Source organism: Coloeus monedula (assembly GCF_965178545.1).
Source record: "Coloeus monedula genome assembly, chromosome: Z".
Taxonomy (NCBI): Eukaryota; Metazoa; Chordata; class Aves; order Passeriformes; family Corvidae; genus Coloeus; species Coloeus monedula.
In genome coordinates this window covers 40,608,718-40,626,526 of record NC_138822.1, presented here as the reverse complement: position 1 = coordinate 40,626,526, position 17,809 = coordinate 40,608,718, and the positions used below count along the sequence as shown (strand labels likewise).

The window sequence follows — 17,809 nt, the reverse complement described above, 5'->3', positions numbered from 1 at the left end:
AAAATTAATTTAGTATGATGAGCTCAAGACTGTGTTTTGAATGGTTTTGAGATATAAGCACCTTCAGAAACTATTGGGACAGCGCTGGATTAAAGGCCAACTGTCGAATTCCCCTAGAACAGTCCTCAAGATTGAATAGAGTTCCTTGTTAGAGAAATAAAAATCCCAAGCGAGGCCAAAGAACATATCTGCTGATATCTAGTCACTGATACACATTTCCCCTCTGATTTTTCTAATGTTGCATGGCAGACTGGCTCACATTGGCTTTTCATCTCTTATTCAGACCACATATAAAGTAGACATAATTCTGGAAAACCAGGATTATTTTATAAAGATGACTTGAAATTTAGCTATCAACCAGTGAACCCAGACATTTAAATGACTGGATAAACAAAAGGAATCAGGCCCTGATCCCAGATATGCTTGTGTATTTATGTTTATAGTGACAAATAAGCAAGATGCTGACAAAGTGCCAACAGTGTTGGGGAAGATAAATGCAGAAAATGAACACAATAGATTTTTAAAAGCTTTTCAACATTTAGAATGTCAAATTTTCACAACATTTACATAAATCATTTGGAAGCAAACCTCAAAAAGAATTCATACTAATTCACATATGTGAAGGGGATCCATAACTGTCTCTTTACAATTTTAAAAAACCACAATTTAAAAAAAGACTTATTTTTCACAGATTCAAAATTCATAGTGTTGCATAAAAACATTTTTAATAAAAAATGCCACATGGTTTATACAGAGTGCACACAAAATCCACTATTTTCTCAGCTCTGCATACAAATTATATACAGGGAAATGTGTCTGAAAAATCCATTCTCTAACATTTTTTTCACATTTTTCTCAGTCTAAGATTGTGCTCCGTGCTATCTGCTCTCTTACCTATATAACGTTCTTTGCATTTAATAGGAAACCATTGGGAGTACGTACTGTATTTTACTAATATTTTAGCACTGTGCACAATACATTAGTGCCTCTATCCTCAGTAGAGAAGAGATGAGCACCTTTTTACCACAAAGCAACACAAAAACAATTAATTGCTTCTACAGGAAAAGACACTTGCCAAAAAAGTTCACAAACACTATTATGTCTCAAGTAGCCTGAAAATTTCCAAATCTCTTCCTGCATGTTGCAGAAAACTTAACAATGAAGTGAAATTCTATTAAAAAAAAAAAAAAAAAAAGAAAGTATGCCCTAGGGTGTATCACCGCGTCCTGCAGCCGCAGGGAGGAAGAGGGAAGATCCAGCAAGCAGGAATTGTGCAGCAAGGTTGATCTACTTAAATATTTTACAACCTCTTTTGTAGACTTTTTTCTTCATAGGCTAATTGAACAAAGGATCAGCCACCCCTTGGGGTGATTGGCTAAAATCCTGAAACATCCATTGTCAAAATACTTTTCTACTGTACTATAAGCAAGACTTTTCAAGGCTGCAGGTGTTTGGTTGTTTACATACCCTGCTACCTCTTCTGTGAGAGAGAAAAGTCTCTCACGGGCTTAGAAAATAGCAAGAAAATCCTTGGTAGCAGCATTTCTGTATCCACAAAATTCCATTCCTAAATCTTTGTGAATTATTTCCTTTGTCCTCTAACGTACAATTCTGCATCAGCAATGGAACTCTTATGAGGATTATTCTTTTCTTTCCTTCATACGAAATAGTTGCCCTTCTTCCCTTCCCTTCCCTTCCCTTCCCTTCCCCTTCCCCTTCCCCTTCCCCTTCCCCTTCCCCTTCCCCTTCCCCTTCCCCTTCCCTTTTTCTTTCTCCTATTCTCCCTCTCAGTCAGAAAACATGGAGCCACAGCTGCACTGTGCTATCAGCTGCTCTCTGTGCTGTGCTCCATACCAACACAATTACTCTTTGGCAGAGAGAAGCTTTTGTAAAAAGCAGCTCTCCCTGTTATAGAATCCGCACATATACACACACTGTCTTCAGGAGGTATTACACTGCTATTTGAATCTTTAAAGTCGTGTGCAATTCAGCACAGGGAACGTTGCTGCAGAATGGTAGAGCTGGTCTGATTAAACTCTAAGGCTGGGGGCAGGTATGCAAGCTGGCTCATGTGATTCCTCAGGTGTGTCTACATAGGCATGAAAATACACCTATCTTTTAATCCTTCCTTCAAACTGACGAGATACACCCTATCTCTCATCCCAAAAGTTTTATAGCTCCATCTGTGGTGCTGTAAACAGGTTGAAAAACCTGTCTGGGGTACAGGATAAACTAACCCTCTCACTGGGGCACACTAATGCTACTTTACCACTCTGGGTTGAAGCTGGCTCAGCATGCAGGAAAGGCTGTGCTTTTTTGTAGACATCTCTCATGGCAGTGTAGGCACTTCCTGACAACTTGGGTTCCTCAGTCTGCTGCAGAATTGAGTGACCATACTGAGCATGCAGGCACACATGATGCTAACACAGGCCTTGGAGAGAGCACTCTGCCAGGCTGGCACCATCAGCCCCTCAGGGTTCCCCTCTGCTGTAGAGCAGCATAAACCATTCTGTTCAGAGCAGTGTGGACTAAGTCCTATGCCTAGCCAGCTAATACAGCCAGAGAGGTGTTGGAAGCGCCACCTCTACTTACTCTCCTCCTCTTTACAAGCAACTAGTTAGCTGAGATGGGGAATATGCTGATGACACCTTTCCACAAGCCTCTGTCCACCCCCACAACCTGACCAACAGTCTGAGCAAGGCTGCTTTAACCCAAGAGGCTTTAACCTGTGGGGACAACTAGATGGACCATGATTATTGAGGTACCTGAGAAAGAGTGGGGTGAAATCTACCTTGCAAGAAATGAGTACTTCACTTAAAGGGAAAGGTGGCACTTTACCAGAAGGAACAGCTTACATTTACTTGCTGAGAGCTGGGACTTATACTGGCCTCGAACCAGCCGGCAGGTGGACCCATCTCCATTGCAGACTCCACAGTTGTCTTCCTTGACAGCACTTCCCAGCTGGTGGTCACAGCCAACAATCTGGCAAGAAAGAAAGATGTGCAGTTCAACGTGAGCACTTACCAACTGACTGCTCAATCCATCTCTGCAACTAATTACTCTAGATTTCTCTCTTAGCATCTCTAGAGGGCCATAAAGTACCTTAGCAATGAAAGAGGCTGAGCAAATCTGGCTGGGAGTGTGCACTGAAGCCAGGCGAGAGACAGTGAACAAGTTAGTACTCAATGGCTTTTGCAGTCCAGAGGAAGAAAAGAAGAGGTTGTTATTTTAGCGGACTGTGAACATTTCTTGGTCAGAGTCCTATCAGAAATTTCACCTCTTAGAGTTTCACAAAGAAAAATGCCTGAAACAGATAAGAAGACAGATACGAAGCAGACAGATAGATAAAAGTAAAGAGCAGCATGGATCAATAGTAACATGGCTCAGTGAAATTTTACCTGCTACGCAGCTGGGGAAGCCATGGGGTTTTAATTATGTTTGATAATAATCCCATTCCACACTGTCAATGCCTGTGTTCAGACATTGTAAAATTTCTGATAAAGAAGGATGGAATGATTGCAACAGAAGAATTGAGAGTCATTGCATGAATGCAATTACCTGCTCTGAAACTGGCTTTATTCCTATATGCAAATTGTTTGGTTCAAAATTTTAAGAGTTGAATACATAAACTAGGTCTCTCAGTTTGCAAAACCCCTATAATTCCCCGGAGAATCAAATAGAAATTTATAGTTAAGTACATTTAAAGTTAATTAATGGACTATAAATTTGTTCATCACAGTGTCAATGTCAGCCTTTTGTTTGAACTTTAAGTTCTGCATCCAAGTTACGAATTTTGCATATAAATATTGAAATCGAAGAAACTAAGGAACTCCTTACAGTGTTATAATTACCTTTGTAAGTAGTAGAAAATAAAAGGCCTTCTACCATTCTGGCATGCAGAGTAAGCGACGAACAAATATTTGTCTATAACTTCTAATGAGTTTGTGCTAAGGCTCTTAGCCAAACAGAGAGGATATATATAAACACAGGGAATTTTAAATAAAGTATTTGTTTTAGCTTTAAATTTCCCTGCATTTCTGAGTTTCACTTAAATCAGAGAACTAGGTCCTAGAAAATGATGAGAGCAAGTAGGGCACTTATCATCAAGACTCATAAAAGCAGTATGTGTAACTTGCCCACTTAAATATTCAGACTAGTATTTCTCATTCATGCAAATCTCAGTGTGCAGAATTACACATCTCTGCTAGGATGAGATATAGTCCTGGATTTGACACTTTCTCTTCATTTGCCTATGAAAATGCAGGCTTCAATAACCAGTAGTTACTTTTAGCAATTCGATTCCCATTTTTAACACCATTGTTTTACTAGCTGCACAATATCTGTTTCTTTGATTATTTGTCATATTGACAGTATAATTTATTTAATTTAAATCTTTATAGAGTCAGGCTTGAAGAAAGCTATCATCAAATGTCTTTGATTTTACCTTCTGCTTCCAGGTCACATTATATTATGATGCCTCCAAGAGAATTAATGAGGCCTAAAAAAAGTAACAGTTGTACAGAAATGATACATTTTCTTGAAAACCTAGTCATAGCAAGACTGCAAGAGACATTTTAACACATTAGAAACACCACAACAAATAATAGTTAGAAAGCTGAAGCAAAGATAAAAGTATCTTGATTGTGACTACTCCATACAAAACTTCCAAGTACAGATACACAAATTGTATCCACGGTACTATGTAAGATTTACATCTTTTTTTTCTGAATAAGAATATCCCTACAGGAGATGAACCACCTTCAACATATGCAGACTCGTATGCTTTAACTTCCATGAATGTCACTGTGTAGACAAGATGGTAAAAAGAACCACTTGAATGATCTGAAAACTGTATGACAATGGCTACAAATCAGATTTTCCTTCTAGTGCATTAGAGACCATTAGCACCCACAGTGAGAAGCATCCTGCTGGGGAACCCAGATAACAAAAGAAAGATTAGAATTCCCTTTCATATCTGCTCATATTTTATAATCAATAATTCAGGTTAGAGTGGTACACAAATCTTTATGCCTTTGCCTATTTTGAAGCAAATATGTGAACTGCTTGGATATGAAATAGGCTTGATCTTAAATCCAGGTATGAGGTAACCAATTTCAAAAACCAGCATTTACTACTTTAAAGCATTTTTAACTTTATGAATCATCAGCTCACATATTGCCATGGGCTATAGCCTGGTTAAAATTAATTTATAAACTGAGCAATTTGGAGCTAGGTCACAACTTGTGGAGGAAACCACCAGGAAAATCTCAGGTGTGAAAGGAAGTTATCTTATTATATGTGGCTTGTTTATTTTTCTGAGTTGTACGGCCATTACCAGTGTACATCATAAAAATATTTCTTCTGCTGAAATGCTGTGTATCAAATGGAAGTATGAGCAAAGTGGAAGTATGGAGACCTTTGTGAATACTAAGACTTCTGTGGTATGTACAAAATGTATATTAACCTTACTGTATTTGGCAGTGTCTCAGATAATTTTATGCAATTAAAAGTTTTGATGAAATTAAATGAATTTCCTATTTCTCCCCAAGGTCTCTGAAAAGATTTTTTCTCTACTCTGTTAGATTATCTGTTTTAATAGATACGCAGAGCTCTGGGAATATGTATGAAATTTTCATTAAAAAAACCTATGAGTGACTAATGCCTGAAATAAAAAACATTCCCAAGCTCACTTTTTTTTTTTTTTTCTTTTCTTTTTTCAATACATAGGGAAATTCTTCCATCTTTTGAAGGCAATTACATGCACTAGAAAGGTTGCTAGTGTTTGCAATGGAGTCACTGGTGCTTTAAAATGAAAAGCACTACTCCAGATCTTTTATATTAGTTTTTAGTAGCTCTGACATGAAAACATTTTACAGGCTGGACTGTTATGAAAGCAAAAGATCAGACAAGGAAATATTAAAGTGCTCCTGAAAAAAGACACAGTTCATGAGAACAATATCTTTTGTCTCTGAGCAGAAGAAACAGGAGTTCGGCTGGGTTGAGAACATGTAGTTTCCATAACATTATCTTCACTGTCCATCAAGGCCGCAGAGAACTCATTGAGAAAGATTATGGAATGGGTGGAAAATATGTCACCACTACCCTAGAAATCTGCACAGGGTTAACAAGGAACAGGAAGACAGAATTGTTTCTTTCAGCATTCACACATAGCATGATCAAAACACAGAGGGAAGGTTTTAAAATGGCTGTTATCAGAGATGTTGAAGATCCAAGACACTAGGAGAGGCCAGCTATCAAGAAAAGTAGACTCACTTGGTCTGCAGAACTAGAAAAGTCTGCCAATTCCCTGACCTATGGGCATACTCATCTGATGAGAGGTGGCTGAGGACCTCGTCATGAAAATAGGCACCACGGAAGGCACTACTTCATCAGCATGGTAAGCAAAGGAAACAATAAGGATATTCTATCTCCAATATACAGCTCACAGTAATGGTTTGTGGGACACAGCCTGAAACAAAACATTGACATTTTTAATTCAGAGGCCTAGGGAATATTTCACTCTCTGAAAAGCTTTGAAATGTCAACTCCTTGTCTTGGTTTGAAGCTGGATCCAATGTTGAAATTCTGAAGTTTCTGTGGGATAGAAACTTCCCTTTCCAATGCATTCTAGTTCTGATCTTAATATATCCTGGGGGGCTTAGGGAGATGAAGTCTTTTTCAATCCATAAAGGTCTGGGAAGGAAGTCCCCACTATGAATGAAAATGGATTACTACAACAAATTGTGCCTGGAAATGTTCTGAAGTAAGCAGTTTTCATACTCATTTCTATTACATGTTAAGTTTCCTCCCCTTAAAGCAGGGTAATGAAGCACAGACTTTCCACACTGGAATCTTTTGAGTTTCAAGTTGCTGAAGTGTGGTCAGAGGCTTGAACTGCAGATTGTTACCACACAAAATGTCAGAAGCAGCTCCATTAAGTTCCCTGACAATCTAATCCAAACTCCATTAAAATCAAGAACATGTACTTATAAGTTTGATAAGTTTTGGATGAAACTCTTGTGCGTTTCTAAACGTGCCTCTATGAAGCTCATTACTATTGTGGTTAAATGCCCCTAAAGCAGTAAAGGCAGATTTTGCAGAGCTCTGGAGGTCTCTCAGTATATGAAGATGTCAGCCATGTAGTACCAGAGTGAGGAAATCACAAGTGACTACCAACTGCCTGCCCAGACCTTCTTCACCACCTCTAAAATGAGCAGAATTTTTATTCTCCTTATGGTTTTAGCATAGAAAAGTCTAGCAACAAAAAGCCAGAATAATAACAGCTAATCCCTAATTGGCCAAGCCTGTATTGTTTTCTGGCATAAGGTACCACATTTCTACTCAGAGGTAAAGATTCCTTATTACATTTAGGCTGAAGTCCCAGACTTCATGCTGAGTTTGACTTTCCCTCCCTTCCCCCCACCCATGCTCCCCTCCCTGCCCTACTCCACAGCCCATAGGTTGACAAAACAGAAGAATAGGGATATTCCTGACTCTGAGACACATTGCAAAATAATTTTTACAGGACACTGCAAGAAAAAAGATGGTTATCAAGTTAGCAGATCAACTGCTTTGTGTAGTTTAAAGGCGTCAGGCTGAAAGTCCCACAACAGGAGTTGGAACTAACTCACTGAGTGCGTGTATGAGTGCTATAAGTGCACGTGTTGCCCTTGTGGACTTGAACTCTGGCTCAGTTTAGCAGATTTTTCCAGAAATAAAACTGGACCAGCAATGACAGGTTCTGCTCCAGCCCTGCTAGTCTAGAAATGCCCTGAAGTAAAAAGTTTTCATAATAATTTCTATTCAATATTAAGAAATCCTGGGCAGGAAATAATGTAATAAAGCAAGCTTTCAAATCTAGCCAATTATAAAGAAATCTCTCTGTTTTTCAAAGGGCATGTCTGCAGTTCAAATGCAAAAAGTTCTGAGAATCAGAAAAACAAAGTTGCCCTTCACATAGATAATGTGGGGCTCAATGTGGGACTTGTGTGGATTGTCACTGCTCAGTTGAAGAAAGATATGGAACTGAGCTATCATTTCAGCTGGGTTCAAAATCTTACAGAATCATCACAAAGAGCTGCCCTACTCTTCAAATTATTGGGGCGAGTACAGGCTTGAGCCTGTACAGCAAACTGGATCTGGGCTGGTGTCTGTGACATGGGGACTTGCAGCCCCTGCTGAAGAAGTATCTGCCATTCAGAGCACTGACTGAGACGACATTTTGCAGCCCCAGCATTTTTCTGGCACAGCCTCATGTCATTATCCCATGACAGGCAATCTTGACCAGCACCAGGCACTAGGCAGGACTCCCCCAAGTCCCCAGGAATTCAGGTGGAGCTACACCACAATCCAATTATAATTGAAGACCATAAGATGATTTTCATAATGGCAAAGCAATTTGTAACTATGCTGGTAAGAGCAGGCTCAGTGCCATGTGCAATCAGCGTACTCGCTTGGCATTCGAGTCAAATATATCTTGCAACAGTTCAGACATCGTGAAACAAAATTCAGTTACTAATGAGTACCCAAATTGTTAAATACAGCCACTGAAGTGGCTAAGGTACACCTTCCAACATATGAAACATGGCCGGCCAGCTTGTTGATTTGTTATTGCTGGTTGCCTTATCTACCACTAATCCACTGCAACCAATCACAGGTCCTGCTTGGTATCTGTCCCATCATTCTCAGCCAGCCAGAGCTCTCTGCTATTAATATATTTAAACAAAGACCCTTGTGTAGCCTCACTCAGCCAGCACAGCAGACACAATACATTGAGAAGCAATGGTTCAGCCAAAGCTCTAGAAGCAAACAGCAAACACCCAGAAGCAGAAGGAACTAAAGAGAAATTTCTATTTTTTAATTTTCTCTCAGGGAACTACCCTTGATTTAAAAAGCAGCAATTAACCAAATTTTAAAGCTGCCACTTCTAAATGAGGATTATAGATGCACTAAAATCTGGGATGTGGAGAAAAGAAAACTCCTTACATTCAAATTTAATTAGGAGAAATCTTCCAACATAAAAAAAAGTGAATTTTTCAGGTTCAGTGATTTATAACCAACCAGTTTGTTGTGCGGACCGCCATAAGAGAGTCCACAAATGTGGACATGTGTGAACAAAACTCTCTCTAGTTCATTCTCTGGTGATAGAGAAATCCAGAGGCTGCAGCTATGTAAGAGGCAACATTTAAACAGAATTAACTTCCAACAGTTTATAAACAGATAACAATAGGAAGAAAAGAAGCTTTTGTGTTTATTCATATTCACTTACACATTTCATTCACACTTTTCTTTGGTTTTGGCTGCATTTAGGCTCACATATCCATACTGAGCTAGAGTAAAAACTAGTTTCTCCTTTATCCTTGCATGCCTGTGTATTTACTGATGGAGGAGAAAAAAACCCTAACTTTTTTTTTAGCAAGTGCTCTTTAGCAGGTCATTGCTGAAATGCTTGCTTTTCTTCAGAAGAATCACATCTATTATCTGGATATCTTAGCAGTTCCAGGGGAAAGATCTGTCAGTTTTTGAAGAATATTAAAATACTACACCAGAAAGTGATTGCAAAGGTCATTCTAAGACTTCATCTAAAATTCATCAAGGCAGCTCTCCCTCAGCTTCCCTGTAGTAACGTGCTTGAGAAATCAAGAGTAAATTCTGCCTGCTGGACCTATTCTTTTCTCCTAGACCATGAAACACTAATTGTAAATGCATTTAACTGGCACTTGTGATATGTTACATTTGACTGCGATTCTTTGTAAGCTCTTGTGACTTCGTGACATGCTTGAAACTGCTACTCAGAGCTCTCTTCTGTTGGGTGTACAGGCTTCTTTTGCTGGTAGGAGTCGGTTCTCTGTCGGCTAGATCAATGGCGATCCAGCTGCGGAGCTTTGTTATAACAGTGACAGCAAAGATTTTCTGGTGCTTCGGGCGGTCACATAATCAAGGAACAGACATCTCTCACAGTTCAAATACCTGAGAGAGGCTACATGTCCCCAGGCTGCTGCTGAAACAGCTTAGTTATACTGTGTGGTATTCCAGCCTGCTGCTCAGTGTGTGAGAGAAGTGCATGTAGGCCCTAGGAGAAGACATTTAGGAAGACAAAGGAAATTATCTAAAACACCTGCAAAACACCTGTCCTGGGTCTTCACAGTAACTGGACCACTTGCCAAGGTCAGCACACGATCCTCATTGTTACCGGTGCTACAGGAGGGTGAGGACAGTCTCTAATATTAGACCAATTAATGCTGAAGGATGGAAAATGGAGGTCGTTTTCTTCCAGGGGTTCACATTGGGCAGGATGAACTCCTGGTGTTCTCATTCCTCAGAACCTGAGTTGACTTGAAAGGAAAGCATGCAAAGAAGTCAGATCCCAAGCTAAGGAATGACTAGGAGCAGCCACAGGCCCAGCTGCAAATTCCTACAGCTATGCCCCAAGTGTATCCCACATGGACAGTCAGGGCCCAAGGCAGGTTCATAAGCCTTCAGGAGCCTGCTGAGGTGACCACTTAATCTTATTTTTACCTGTCTCATGCAGGTTTACTATGCCAATGAGTACAATATCCATGCACCAACTCCAAACACGTGACACTGTTATCCCGATTAGCTCTGTATTTTGGGCTGAGCTGGAAACAGGAGAGGATGTGTGCAGCAACACTTGGTACATGGAAGGAAGAAGGAGAAACTCTCCATCCTGAAGTCGTGATACACAGGAAATACAGCACAGTCATCTACTTAAAGTAGAGCAGGTTTTCCCATTCTTCTGGAATTATGCACCAATCTGCATAGCCTCTGTCTCTGATGAAAAAAATTAGAAGCATACGTACGGACACACACACACAGAGCCATTTAAGTACTGGCATATATAGAACCAGAAAATAGAACCATGGACTCGTTTGGGTTGTAAGGGACCTCTAATGGTCATCTAGGTCAACCCCCCTGCCATGGGCAGGACACATAATCAAAAAAAGGCCTCTAAGATCACCAAGTCTGACTTCTGACCAACCAGAGGTAACTAGAGGGAGCTAAATGCAACTAAGTTTGTTAGCTGACTTGAATTCACTGTGCAGCTCAGCAAAAAAAAATTCTTAGGAATCAATAAACGAGAAATTTTTTAAACTACCTCTAGTAGTATTTGGAAGTAGATCTGTAAAGGAAAATTTAATAATCTGTAAATAGTAGACATTAATATAAGCATTTCTGGGATGCAGCTCTCTTTAACAAATAACCTGTAAAATTAAGTGAATGTAATGGAGAGAGTTGGAGTGAGAAGAAACAAAAGGACATTTATGGTTCTAAACAACTTTTTTGTAGTAACAAATTTAGTTAACAGCCTTCTTAAAAATTCCCAGCTTTATAATCATTGGATCTAATCCTGCAATTAGAGCTATAATATGATTCATTGTGTTATTCCATCATATATATGAAGTAATTTTATGGTCTTTAATAAAAGCAACACCAATAATAGTAATAGTAATAGTAATAATAATGACAACATTCTTACTATTAGGATTAGATTTGGTTTACCAACAGAAGAATAGCTTTTCAAGTTGTATGTAGAAAGCAGAAGGCAAAAGCAGAACTCTTTTATCTTGCTTCTTGAGAGAAATTTAAGGAATCAACAGGTATTACACTTCTACATGTACAAGAAGCCGGTTTGTATATAACTCTTCCCAAACACATTTCTCATAAATTTCTTGGACCAGTAAGACTCTTATTGACTTTTCAGCCAAATGGCGCTGTTCATTTTTTAGCATAATTTGGCACAATTTTTTTTCAGAATTTTCTGCTAGAGTTGACTCTGTCTTTCACAGATCATGCCTACTCTTTTTGCCTTTGATGGGAAGTCTAGCACTGTTGCATCCTTCCAGCAGATAGCTAAAAGGGCGTGTTTAGTTATTTTCAGTGTCTAGCCTTTCAACATGAAAACCATGCAGCTGTCATGATTTTTCACTCCTGTTCTCCTGAGCTATGGCTGAATGTTTAAAGCAAACCCACAAATCACACACTTCATAGCAACTTGTATGGCATGTGGTCCCCTGGGATCCCTGGGCTGGAGAGACAGAAAGGATAGCAGAAGACAAGGGTCATTCCAGCTGTGTAAGTAAAAGATACTGCCCAGACTGAAAGCATCTTGTCCATGATTGTGACTTCAGGGAAGCAATACTCATTTACATCAGGTGAGGATTTGGCTATGATATTGATGGGACCCACTTTTGGGAAAGTGCACAACAATTTACTATTTGGCCACATATTTAATGAAAACCACAACAATTATTTTCAAAACCACCCAGATCTGGTGTTATACAGCAACACACAGACTCTGACATCCATACTGGGTGTAGAAGAAGCCTTGAATAATCCTTGATCACCCATCTGAGGCAGCAAAGACTGACTTTCTTTTTCTTCCTTGCCAGAATTAAAATAAAGAACATTTGCAGAATTCACACACGCAGAAGACAAAAAATATGTTGAGAGAGAACTAAGTATGAAGACTATGATAAGAGGAAGAAGTGAAAGAGATGAGGAAAACAGAAAAAAACCCAAAAATTAAAATGGAATATTCCCCCTGAAGCAGAAACAGAAATTATATTTTTTGATTGCGACAGGGAAGCTGGATAACACAAAGGAGATTTTGTTTACATTAGTAAAAGAAAGAAAGGAAGGAAGGAAGGAAGGAAGGAAGGAAGGAAGGAAGGAAGGAAGGAAGGAAGAAAGGAAGGAAGGAAGGAAGGAAGGAAGGAAGGACAGAAAATACCCATGTTGTATCCTTTTCAGAGAAATTAAACACTAGGTGTGAGCTGCATGAAACAGAACAGACAAATCAGTATTCTAGTACACATGCTCAGTACAGCCAATTTCCTGGTTTTGTTGCTGTGATAATGCTAAGTGTGATGATAAAGAATAACCCTGATTTCAAATAAAAGCAGGAGCAGGATGATCCTGAAAGACTGCACCCTGTAGCAAGGGACCCACATTGGAGCAGTTCATGAAGAGCTGTAGCTCATGAGATGGACTCACGTAGAAGAAGTTCATTGAAAACTGCCTCCCCTGTGAGGGATCCTGCACTGGAGCAGGGGAATGACTCCTCTCTCTGAGCAGTGGCAGGAACGTGTGTGATGAACTGACTGCAACCTCTACTCCCCATCTCCCTTTGCGGCTCACAGGGAGGAGGTAGAGGAGAGGAGGGAGGGGTAGGGGGCAAGATGCTTTTGAGATTTGTTTTACTTCTCTTTCTCTTCCTCTGATTTTTATTGGCAATAAATTCAACTGATTTCCCCAAGTCTCTTTTGCCCATGATGGTAATCAGTGAGTGATCTCTCCCATTCCTTATCTCAACCCAGGAGCCTTCAGTTATAACTTCTCTCCTCTGTCTGACTGCAGAGAGCATCCAGCCAGGATCAACCCACCACACTCCAACTCTGCAGTTTCAACTGTTGTATGCAGAAATTGCTTATATTCTCAAAACCCCCAAAAAGGATTTGAAGCACAGGAATTTTTTTTGCAAGCAGGGAAAATTAAACTAGAAATTGGAAGTTTTAAATGTGTTTTCCTCAGCATACCCATTAATTCTACCTATAAAGAGATTTCATAATGTTGAACTTCAAATCACTATTTCCTAAAAGGGCATTCTATTGACTTCAGCATTGTGGTTCAAGCAGCTGTAAAATATACCAATGGGTCATGATATAACCTGAGGTAAGCTCAAAATGAGACCCAAAAATCTAAGTAATCTGTATTTCTTTAAAAAGAGGAGACAAAAAAGGAGACCCAAATTACACAGATATCCACACAGAAAGGAATTTAAAATGTTCAGAAGGAACAAGATGATTAGGAAGAAATAAAATGCATCACATACTGAAATTTTTTTGTTTGAAAAATGCTGTTGTTAGATAGTCTGTCTCACTATGCATTCAAGAGTAAAACTACAGATAAAAAAAAGAGTGTTCAGAAATTAATTCCTATTAATTTCTATTAATTTCTTAGGAGTTTCACACAAAGAACAAAGGCAAGTTATACATCTTTTCATGGGAAAATACATTTATGTTTATATAATACAGAGAGAGGCAAGATGTCTGCAGCTTGCATGATTTCTGGACTACCACTCATGGGTACTGCCCTATGCCATGAAGTATATCTGAATCAGCTACTGAATAACTTCTCGAAAACCCTATCTCCTTAAATAAAAATTAAAAATATTTTTAAGAATCTCTAACCATACTCCTTCGTGAATCAAAGATTCAGTGATACAGCTTGTTGTACACACAAAATTGGCTTAGCTTGCCCTGAATAGAATCAGACGTCTCTTCTGGCTTTAACTACTAAGTGGCCTTAGTAGTTGCAAAACAAAGGCTTCAGCTCAAAATCTCGTAATTAAACACAGACTTGTAAATATGCCACTGAGGTACTGATAGTATTAAACTTCCAAAGAATATGAAAAATAAAGGATAAATATGAGAGAGGGATCTTATAACTTCCAAATATTGCATATTTTTAACAAATACATTCTTGTCAATGAGAGTGAAAAGTATCACCTTTAAATCAGGAGCGAGTACTGAGACACACAGAGGGCAGTACGACTAACCTTTAATTTCTGCCACTAGTGATCTGAAGAAGAGCTTGTGAGCACACAATAGGCTATGGGTTGACCCAAGCCTTGCATACAAGGAAATACATTGCTGTGGTCAGTTAAGAAAATTGACACTTTTGTTCTATCTACTGGAAAAAATGCCCTACATCTATGCAAGCATACACCAATATTAACATCACTTTTACTATTTCAAGTTTCTTGCACAGACTATAATGAAATAGACATACGTTTTATGTATAATGTTGTACCTCGAGAACATTCAATTCCTTCTTGGTTGCTGTAACACTTGGATCAATGCAAGCCGATAGGAGGGTAAACTTAGTTGCTTTCAGTAGTTTTGCTCTGAGCAATCCAGAAAATATATTTCTTCGTCTTCAACATAGCCCAATTGTTGCAAAGGACCTTTTGTCATAGAATCATAGAATATGCTGAGCTGGAAAGGACCCATCAGGATCATCTAGTCCAACACCTGGTTCTGTGCAGGACACCCCAAGAATCACACTATGTGCCTGAGAGCATTGTACAAATGCCTCTTAAAGTCAAACAGGTTGGTGCTGTGACCACTTTCCTGGGAGCCTGTTCCAGTGCCCAACCAGCCTCTGGGTGAAAAACCTCTTTCCTGATATCCAAGCTAAACCTCCTCCTACTCAGCTTCATGCCATTTCCTAAAGTCCTGTGACTGGTCATGAGAGTGAAGAGATGGGTACCTGCCCCTCCTCTTCCCCTCATGAGGATGTAGAAGGCTACAGAGAAGTCTCCCCTCAGTCTCCTCTTCTCCAGGCTGAACAGAAAAAGTGACCTCAGCTGCTCCTCATACACCTTCCCCTAAAGGCCCTTCACCATCCTCATGGCCCTCCTTTGGATGTGCTCTCATAGCTTAATATCTTTCTTAAATTGTGGCACCAAAACTGCCCCCAGCACTTGAGGTGAGGCTGCCCCAGTGCAGAGCAGAGTGGGACAATCCCCTCCCTTGCCAGGCTGGCAATGCTGTGCCTGATGCCCTCTAGGACAGGGCTGGCCCTCCTGGCTGCCAGGGCACTGCTGATTCATGTTCAACTTGCCACTGACCAGGACCTCCACATACCTTTCTGCAGGGCTGCTCTAAAGGATCTCATTCTCCAACCTGCATACAAAACCAGGGTTGCCCTCTACCAGGTGAAATGGCTCTTGCCCTTACTAAACTACATGAGAAACATACTTCACTTTTTAATCTTCAGGACCTTATATGGAATATATATCTTAGGAGACTTCATTTTTTGCAGTTGTGACAAACCATATCTGTATCACTACAGTTGTCTGCTACACTGCTCCAAATTCTGCAGTTCCAGAGACATGTCATGAAAATGTTGCTTTTCTGCCAGGATCATTATGAACTCTCACAAACTACTGAGACCCATGATTACTATGTTTACAGTATGTCAACCATTTTAGGTAAGTGGTAGCCTGTAGCTCCTACTGCAAGTGAATAATTTCTAAAATCGTATTTTGTCTTCTCTGAAGTTTACATGAATTCCCTATACTAACAGAAATAAGTTTATTCACACAAATTTTACAGAGAAAGAATGCTCCATTTGTTCTTCTATAACTCTATGGTTTCCCAATCTTTTAAAATAACCTTTATAGAAGCAATGGAAGATCATGGCTTTTAAAGAAAGTTCACCACTTATTATGGCAAATTCCATACTCTTTACCATTCTGGACTACTTATGTAGTACTAGCTATTGCTGTGATAGATAGTAAAGAAATTGCTGTCCTATAAGTAGGGCAAAATCAATTACAAATTTTTTAATGCAGTACCTCTATTGTCACAAAGATATGACTGGATAACTGAGACAATAACACTTTGAGTTGCTTTAAATTTAACACACACATTTTTCACTGTGAGGAATACAGCATGAGCATTTATATTTTAATTTTTTTTGGTCATCCTCAAAAATGCAGTAATTGTAAATATATGGCAAAACTGCTGAAGAAACTGAATGCTGAAGAACATGGAAAATATAAAGTCATTTATGCATTAAAAATTATTCTAACATTTTAGGGTATATAAGAAAAGGGTTAGTTTAACTGAAATTACTCAGGCACACTAGTGCTAGTATATTTGTCTATTCTTAAGCCACAGAGAAATAACATCAGTCTTCATAGTTTTAACAGTGCAGCTACCTTCAGCTTTCCAAGTAAGAGTTGTCACGAGAATGCAAATGAGTTTGTTTTAGTATTAGATGCTTAGGAACTCTGTTTCCAAGGGAAAGTTTTCCTGAGAAAAAGTATGCTTCATATTTGGACTAAGCCAGAAATCAGCCTGCTCCTAAATTCTGGGCCACTATATGCAAAAAACTTTGAATCTTTTTCCCATCCAGATTTTTGTGCTTTCAGTCAAGTTTTTAAAAGATTTAAAAACAGAAAACAAGACTAAAAATAGTCTGTCTCATTAGGCAATCTAGAATTTTGAGAAGCATGCCCTGTGTTGAGGTGAAGAGGTCTAGATGATTGCCTTCTTCAGATCACAAACGAGATTAGCCCTATTATCTCTACTATCTACTCTATTTCATTTACTTCATTGCTTCTGGCTCAGGAGAGAAAATCAAAGAGAAAAGAAACAGGAGGAAAGCTTCCAAAGAAAAATAGCTTTCCAAAGAAAAATAAAGTGGTTGAAAATACACTAGAAAGCAAACAACACATCAAGCCTACGTGGATTTTAAGATGACCGTGCAATGAAACATGCCCTCAACCGTTTTTGAGACTTAGATGTGCTCAGAACTTAACAGAGATGGTGCAGAAGTCCTTCCCTTTGTCAACCAGCAATCTATATGTAGTTCAGAAATAAAATTTAATGTAGATAGAGTAAGTTATTTAACAGGAGCAATGATAAGGCACCAATGTATACATTAAAGCACAAAGGTAATACAAAAACAAATTAGGAGAGAATAAATTGGTTGAATGACCAAGAGGTCTCCATGCACTGTGAAGTGAAGGGTCAAAAAGCCTCCATTTCTTACTGGTAACAAATAAGGATGCTGAGGTCCAAGCAGATGTAGCAGCTTGCCTAGTCCTACAGGAGGAACAGCAGTTTTTTCACTTTAGTACCTCATCTACTGCCATGTCGGTTTCTGATTTACAGGGAGCAATAATCCTCAAAGATAATGTAATTTGATAGACCTGGAAAACTTTGGTGTATCCAAATTAAAAGCTACAACATTATTTTCTTCTGTTGCTTCAAATCAG

At 39.1% G+C, this 17,809-nt stretch overlaps 1 protein-coding gene across 1 annotated transcript in view; it reads right to left on the bottom strand.

Moving 5' to 3' along the window:
• The window catches only part of LOC309584971 (ADAMTS-like protein 1), a gene marked incomplete at both ends in the record, with an annotated part of 96,945 nt that overhangs the window by 39,507 nt on the left and 39,629 nt on the right, over positions 1-17,809 (bottom strand). Inside the window, one exon of the mRNA XM_082301363.1 lies at positions 2,856-2,982. Coding sequence (XP_082157489.1) covers positions 2,856-2,982 — 127 coding nt within the window. The remainder of the gene's footprint in view (positions 1-2,855; positions 2,983-17,809) is intronic.